Below are 8,688 nucleotides of genomic sequence, written 5' to 3' on the forward strand. Positions count from 1 at the left end.
GGGTAGGTTTAGGGGTAGGGTTGGTGTAGGGCAATAGCACATACAGTTTGTACAGTATAAAAACCATTACGCCTATGGAATGTCCCCATAAAACATGGAAACACAACATGTGTGTGTGTGTGTGTTTGGAAATGAAACGAGGAGAGAAAGCGCCACAGCAGGAATAAATAATCATTTGTCCAGGTTAAGATTCCAGCGGTGTGTCTTACGTCTGTTAGTTGCACTAGTGCTATCATTCGCCGCCATTAATATCCAATTTCATATGAAGCAAGAAACCTTGTTTAGCAGGAATAAAATATGGTCAGATAACAGCAGGACACCATCCTGCTCACATAATTACCCAAACGCGGCGCGGGGAGGGATCAGATCAGCGGCTGGGCAGGGGGCATCGGCGATAAGCGCCCGGCGCACTCCCACACACTGGTAATTACTTTATTGATAATTTGCAGGGAAAATTGCCCGAGCCGATCGTTGCTGCTAGATTGAATGGATTGGAGAAAAAAAAGTTTTAAAAAAAGCACCTTTCAAAAGGATTTGAAATATTTTTAGGCCGTAGGGGAAGGCTTTTCCTCTGGCGATAATAGCTGAAAGTCATGTAAAATAGCCCACTCTTGGCATGATGCTGCTGGACGCGTGTGTTTATCTGGCCATCCCGCATTAACACATTTACCCCCTCGCCTTAAATGAGGTCATAATTCTCTAAGGGTAAGGCCTTGGTAATGAAATTGACATTTAGCAGCCGCACCACAGTCTATTAACTACAATAAATTGAATTTGCAACAGGCCCAGAAGTGAGCTGGGCTGCGGAAAGAGAGAAAGAGATGAAAAAGCGGCGTACCGACAGTGCTGGTGTTTATTACATGCGCCTGGCCACAAGTACATTTGCTAAAATAAGACCACTCTTGTGTTCTCTCGTGTAACTATAACTGCGTTTGCTCTGCCTGCTAAACGATCAGATAAAACAACGTAAAAAATAGAAGTGCAGCGGTTTTTCCAGACTCGGGTTTTTCAAATAGTGATCTGCTTCTAGACCCTGTCTGTAATCTCAGGAATGTTGTTAAAGCTGAAACAAGGTTACCTATATCCTTCATAAAGAGATTTTTGACAGCCTGAGAATTGTTAAAGCAACAGTTAGCCCAAAAATAAAAATCATTTACTCAACCTCATGTTGGCACATCCCTGTAAGGCTTACTTTCTTCTGAAGATAAATAAATTATAATAATAATTAAAAAAAAAAACTTTTTCAATACAGTGAAAGTCAGTGATCACCAAAATGCTTTGGTTACTCACATTCTTCAAAATATCTTCTTTTGTGTTTCATGAGGGTGAGGAAATGATGTCGGTTTCACTTTCAATATCCCTAAGCAGTACACATTAGTGCTGGATTATGACGACATTTTAGCACAACAGTTACGAATCTTCCCTGAATTGACTTTACAATGCATGGGCCAAGATATTCTACTGGAATAAACAAATTACGGACTCAGACTTTCAGTCTGTGCAGCGAAACTATGAAGATTCATCTTGTAGAATTCCATACTTTAAAAATATGAATTATTACGTGTTTAAAACTATTTTATTCTAAACAAAGAGTTAAATTAACAAACTATTTTGAAATTTGTGTAAACAATTAAAAGTTACAACTAGGGTTGCAAAAAGGGGGCAAACTTCCAGTAAATTCCAGAAATATTCCAGAAATTTTGGAAACTTTCCAGGATTTTTTTGGAATATTCCAGGGATTTTTGGAAAGTTTCCGGAAATTTACCGGAAATTTTCCACCCCTTTGCAACACTAGTTACAACTGTCCCACAGTTGTGCCATCATTTTCACCACACTAAACAATGGTTTTGCCCTTAATGATGTTTTATCAAAAGCTAGTGTACTTGTTTATCACGGAGGCAACAGAGTCAGTGAAGAGCATGCTTGAGACGAAAATGAGACAACATGACACACACAAAATAAAATAAAAAATAAATAAAAATCACCTGTGAGTACAAAACTGTTATTTTAAATCAGTGCAGATTTCGTTGACGAATCATTTTCATCAACAACATTTTTTCACAGATGAAAGCGAGACGAAATAACTCGTTGTGAAGGACAAAAACTATGACAAAAATCTATTGACATTTTCGTCAACGAATGATGTTGAATTGTCCGTTTTGACGAGTATTCACGTAAACACACTCGGTTACGTCTTAAGTGAACGTAAACAGTTTGGAGAATATCAGATGTGTATCAGTATAATGCACCCGTTCATTCGGCCTGAATGTGTCATTAATGTTAATCAAGCAACAAAAGAAAGAGAGAAAATCACTCACTGCTCTTGACTGAATCACTTTAGTAGCCTTAATTAGGATGAATCCACATTTAATTTATAATAAATATGTCTGCTTGAAACAATGAAGCATGTTGTAAGCAAGTTGTTATAAAGACTGCATATTATATATAGCCATTGGTATTTCATTGAAAAGAAGACCATGTTCTTGTTTCTTTATGAGAAGTGGTTTTATTTCATTTTAAGATATAAGACATGTTATGTGTATTGCATGATAAAACCTTTATATCATTCATATTAACAGGTCAATAGATGTTTTATTCAGGAATATATAATGAGTTTGGAAATATTAGAGAAATGATTAATAAATGCATTACACCAGAAGTGGTTTTATTTCATTTTAAGATATAAGACATGTTATGTGTCACAGCAGTTCAATCTGTATTGCATGGTAAAACCTTTATATCATTCATATTAACAGGTCAATAGATGTTTTATTCAGGAATATATAATGAGTTTGGAAATATTAGAGAAATGATTAATAAATGCATTACACCGTAACTAAACCCATTCGATTTTAGCCCACTGAATCTACTGTCGATTTAGTCGACTAAAATCTTATGATATTCAACTAAAACTAGACTAAAACTAAAACGATTCAGATGACTACAATATGACTAAAACTAAATGGCATTTTCATCAAAAGACTATGACTAAAGCTAAATCAAAATTTGCTGTCAAAATTAACACTGTTTCAAATCAAGCTGCAGTTTTGTCAAATTATGCAAAAACATTGCATTTTGTGTATTTATTAGGATACATTAAATGCTAGCTGGGAAAGTGTTTTTTTTTATTATTTCATGTGTTTTAATCATAAAAAAATCCAAATACATTTTTGTTTACATATATTTCAGTTGTTGACATATTTGTCATCATTAATGTTGGATATCATAGTTTTTATGCTATAGAGTGTTAAAGGTGCATTAGTGTAGGCTTATATTGTTGCAGATTATGTGCCATGTTGACATGATTTTAGGGTCACATGATCGTGTTTTTTTGTGGTCATATGACTTGGATTGTGTAAAACCTAAAGTCCTGTTTGGTTTTTAATGGACAAATGAAAAGAAAAACTAGTGAGAGTGTGAAAAAGAACACCTGTATGACTTACTTTATTCTGTGAAACACAAAAGCAGATAGAAATGTCTCAGTGTTTTATGTTCATACAGTGGAAGTCAGTGGTTACCAATGTTCTTCAAAACATAGCCAGACCTTCTTTACTTACAGACATGACCTAGACACACAAGGACAAATGACATAAAATCTCCACTCAAAATCATTGACTTAATATCGACTTAATAGTGAATCAAAGGAGGGAAAGATGACAGTTTTGAACAGGTTCAGTCACCCTGATCTTTATTAAATCGTACCGTTTCATTAATTGCACTAATTTTGGAGTTTGAATAATAATCTTTCTTTTGGCTGGTCAGCCCAACCCGGATGTTTAACTGCTGAGCTAACCACTACTTAAGGCTAATTTTGCTTTTCCAGTTTATATGTATTTTGGGTATTGTTTGTTTCTTGAAGGTCTCGCTCCCGTCTCCAAAGGTGGCAGCAGAGATCGAGATCGTGCTCAGCGCCGAACCCGAGACAGAGACCGGACACGGGACAGAACCAAAGACAAAGAGACGGACAAAGCCAAAGATAAGGAAAAACAAAGGTAGTACTTTCTTTTGTGCCACCTGAATTTCTAGTTTTCTTTTCTCTAGCACACGCACACACAGAAACACGCTCCCAAACCGTACCGACCCATCAATATACCTGTCTCATGTCTGTGTAGGAAATCTTATAGTTTGGAGAGTTTAGCTCAATCGTGTGGTAGGCCTCATCCATCCAGCCTGATATCTGCCCTTCAAACTCAGTGTATACACCGTCCCGCTGGGCGTCTAATGCGTTTGCTTCTCTCTCCCCGTCTTGATTTATGCCCCAGTGTAATATGCGTGAGCAAGAGCTAACTGCATTTCCATTCCCGCTCCTCTATTTTCTCCTCTCAAACCCCGCCTCGACTCTAGAGAGACAAAGCATGCTCCAATGACAACAGTCAGCAAGACTGAGCTCACTGGGTAAACTAGTTTACAACACGGAAACACCAATAATCATGCAGAATCTGTTCAAGATGTTGTTGATCTTTACAGAACTCTGACATTCTGGTGTTTGGACAGGTCTAGAAATGTTTCCAAATGAAGGTATACATCTGACTAAGTGACGGCAGTAATTATTACACATTACATTCATAATTAGGTGTAATAATTTGTGGGGCCGCTTCCCTCATGTTGCCTGTGAAGCTGCTGGTCGTGAGCGTTTATTGGCTGTGAAGTAACCCACTAATGAGAACATGGTCACATGTCCATAAACGATTTCTGGAGAGAAATGGACTGCTTGCACAACTATTTCCACATTCTACTTAATTACAGCGTTAATTTAATCTACATACAGACAGTTGCACATCATGAGAGCACATTGTTATTATTACTGCATTTTAGGGCTGTCAGTGTCAACCTGCTGAAATATTCCTATAAATATATTTTATTTTACAAATGTGCGTTCTGAATAATAATTAAGGTCACACTTTAGTTTGAGGACCAATACTCACTGTTAACTATTAACTATGACTTTTGTCTCACTAAACTCCTAATTTGCTGCTTATTGCAAAACGAAATAAAATGAAAATAAATAGATAGTAATATGGTAAGCCTTTCTTTTAAGGACCAATATTAACTAGTTGCTTATTAGCATGCATATTACTAGCATATTGGCTGTTTATTAGCACTTATAAAGCACATATTAATGTCTTGTTCTGCATGACCGTATTTTGGTCATTTAATCCACCCCATACCTAAACTTACCAACTACCTTACTAGCTATGAATGAGCAGCACATTAGGAGTTTTTGATGTAGTTAATAGTGAGAATTGGTCCTTAAGCCTAAAAAGGGCATAACCATAAAAAGACATACGAAAATAAATGTATTGCTGTTTTCCATCTTATTAGGACACAAATAATACAAATTCTTGATTTAAAAAAACAACAACTTTATATTATATTACTAAACATTATATTCTCTCATAACTTACAGTAAACATTTGTTGTAATATTGTGTTAAACCATAATTATAATGTCTATTTATGAATATATTAGCCTACAATAATATATTTGATACACACATTTCTAGGGCCTTTAAATGATCAACATAAGCAGCACTTTGCTGATAAACCTGTTATACACAATCTGCTTCATACCTTCTGCCCTGTGATTGATCGTTCATACTTTATCAAGTAAAGTATTTTTGCTGTGAAATCTTGCATGATTTTTATAATGTGAGAGTAAGAATAACTTTTATATTGTTAGTAATAATTCAAGATGAACATGTACTGGGCTGAGGCAGCTGAATATGCATTTATAATTTTTTTAATGTTAAAAAATTTTTAATTTTTATTTTTTTTCATGTTAAAAAGTAAATGTCAAATATGACACAACAGGCTTTTATGAAGGTTTATTTGTCTCTCTCTCAATACTGAATTGCAATGACTTGCATATATGAGCCATACAAATATGATGTGTGAAATACAATACTAAACAAAAACACAATTGCAAACTATATATATTTTGTACATTTTTATACATTTTTGTACTTTTATACAAGTTTGCATATGTGTTTGCATATCTTATTTCATCAATACATATACGAGGGATGGGCATTTTTCAAAAATACTGCATTCGAAATTCGTTCATAAAAAACAAATATTTGAATATTAATTTATTTAAATAGTTTAATGAAAAAGACGTTATTTTTTAAATCAAACATGTTTGTCACCATTTCTGAACAAGCTTATACATTACATCTTGTGTGTGTGTGTGTGTGTGTGTGTGTGTGTGTGTGTGTGTGTGTGTGTGTGTGTGTGTGTGTTTCCTTTGAAAACATTTAACAATGTGTGCAAAAAAAAAAAAAGGCTATAAAGCATGTATATATACACTCGTACAAAAGATATGAGACACGAGCACAACGATCATACACATCCGTCTAGTACATCTTTGCATAGAAAAACAATGGAAAATTAGTGCATTGGAATGGAAAAGCGAGTTCAGTGGGAACTGCCCTGTCTGTTAACAATAAAGCCGGCTTCAGAGAAAACGAGTGCTCTTCTCAGCACACTACCTCTTTGGAAAATATTTGGGAACTGGGGACAGCTTTCCCACTAGTGAAAGTCCTGTCATCATTTACTCACTCTCACGATATCCAAACCTGTATGACTGACTGTAAGTTGCAGAGCTGCTTGCTGCTCGATTGCTCAGGTGATCTGGCGAAACTACTGGATGTTTCATTTTAATTGAATTATGTAAAAGTGTTTCTAAATCTAACAAAGAGCTAGAGATGAATGAGTGTAAACAGTAAATACACAGTTGGATCCCCAGACACTGGGCTGCTGTTCTTTCTCTGTGTTGTGTATTTAGTTTCTCTGCAGCTTATGTGTCCAGAGGGAGTCAATAGATGTAATTGTGGGTGTAATTAGGGGATGTGGCTGGGATGACATTAACATAATGGAGGGACAAACACAAATGAGCAAACACAGGGGCCGTTATCTTAAACACTTTAGACCCTTGGGAGCCGCTGCCTTAATCTGAGCTTCAGTCTCCAGTAACTCCATTCACACTGATGTGTTTGTTCACTTACACACTTCCCTGTACACCTTCACAACCGTCTCTACTTATGACTAATGTCAAAGTTGTTTTTTTGTAATTTCTGTTTCATGACATCTGGAGGAAACAGAGATTTGAAACAGTGATAGGATGGTGTAGAAGCAGTCTGTGTTCTGTATATGCAAGCATATGCAACTTGACGCAGGTGGAAACCAGTAAGCAGTGAAGTTAGAGAGGTGTAACATGCACTCATTTGAGCTCATCGAAGACCAAAGGTGCCGAACTCAATGCTATATATTAGGGCTGTCATCGTTACCGCGTTAACGCACGTGATTAATTTTACAATCCTTAACGCGTTAAAATAATTTAACACAATTAACGCAAAATTACTGAAGCACAATTTATATTTTAACCCTTTAACCCAATTTTGCTTCTCTGTTTGCGATTAGATCATTTTAAGCCGCTAAACTCCGGGAAAGTTTTCAGTCCAATGATCCAGTAAGCGAATGCATTCAAACAATCTGTCTCAAGGTAAAGACGATTGCGGTGGCGTACAGTAAGCACAGTAAGCACGTACAGTAAGAGTACGTACAGTAAGCATGCGTGAGTCTGTTATATTAATGCGTGTATGAGTGCTCTTGATGCAACTGATCACACATTGTATTTATGCACAGGCACAGAAATTTCCGTACATTCATGTTGTTTCCACACACATTCACGATAATGTTTTGATTTGTCATGTTTATGTTTATGTTGCTGTGTTTAGTTATTCTGAATGGATCCGTGTGTACTGTAGTAGATATATGCAGTCAGCGGGCGATTGGTTTAGGGTTTTTTTGGCATCTCCATGTGGTCCTGTTCGGTATCGCAACTTGGCTTCTCTAAAATATATAAAAAAAAGATCTTTGCTGTTGCACTGTACACATACTATAAAATTCAGATTTTCTTTTCTTTCATATGTGCTTATATGGGCTCCTTATATCATTTGGTTCTTTGATGTCTCTATAGTGGTTAAACAGGAGATATAATGCATTTTGGGTAATTCTAACGGGCTGTCTTTGTCTCATTAATCTATTATTTGTTCCAGAGCAAATAGTTTTGGCTGAGGGCAAAGTCTCATAACGTTATATTTTATAGAAATTTAATGCTTTAAATCAGAGTGCTGCCTTTGTTTCCTTTTGGAGTTTCTATATGTTTCTATATGTCCTTTTTTGGAAAGACATCTAAATTTATCTTGAAAAACATCTTGCAGAAAATATAGATTTTTGAGAATCACCCTTCAGTCGTTTGGTTTACTTTGCTGGATATAGCAAATGATGACAAAATAAACATTTGAAACAAGATAAATGGTCTATGCTTAATTTCATGAAGTGTGCGATTAATCGCGATTAATCACAGAAAAAGGATGTGATGAATTAGATAAAAATTTTTAATCGATTGACAGCCCTACTATATATATATATATATATACACACAACAGTTCTTCCCTTCTCAACAGTTCTTTCTCATAGTTTTAAGGTATTTAAGGTGAATACTTCATACTTCATAACTGCATTCTTCAAATATGCAGTTTGCTAATAAAGATAACGTCTATTTGAACATTTGCTTTGATGTTTTGGAAGATGTGAGCTCCGTGTCAGCGGCGTTCAGCGCTCATGAACCCACCGAGAGCAGCCTCACCTCGGCCAGATCTTCTGGAATTTGCCGCTGGCTCTGATG

At 35.9% G+C, this 8,688-nt stretch overlaps 1 protein-coding gene across 1 annotated transcript in view; it reads left to right on the forward strand.

Annotated features, from left to right (window-relative positions):
• The window catches only part of LOC107661333 (serine/Arginine-related protein 53-like), a 151,133-nt gene that overhangs the window by 24,835 nt on the left and 117,610 nt on the right, over positions 1-8,688 (forward strand). The window contains exon 3 of the mRNA XM_016450854.1: positions 3,860-3,992. Within this exon, the coding sequence (XP_016306340.1) occupies positions 3,860-3,992 (133 nt within the window). The remainder of the gene's footprint in view (positions 1-3,859; positions 3,993-8,688) is intronic.

Source organism: Sinocyclocheilus anshuiensis, unplaced genomic scaffold, assembly GCF_001515605.1.
Source record: "Sinocyclocheilus anshuiensis isolate Anshui unplaced genomic scaffold, SAMN03320099.WGS_v1.1 scaffold707, whole genome shotgun sequence".
NCBI classification, from domain to species: Eukaryota; Metazoa; Chordata; class Actinopteri; order Cypriniformes; family Cyprinidae; genus Sinocyclocheilus; species Sinocyclocheilus anshuiensis.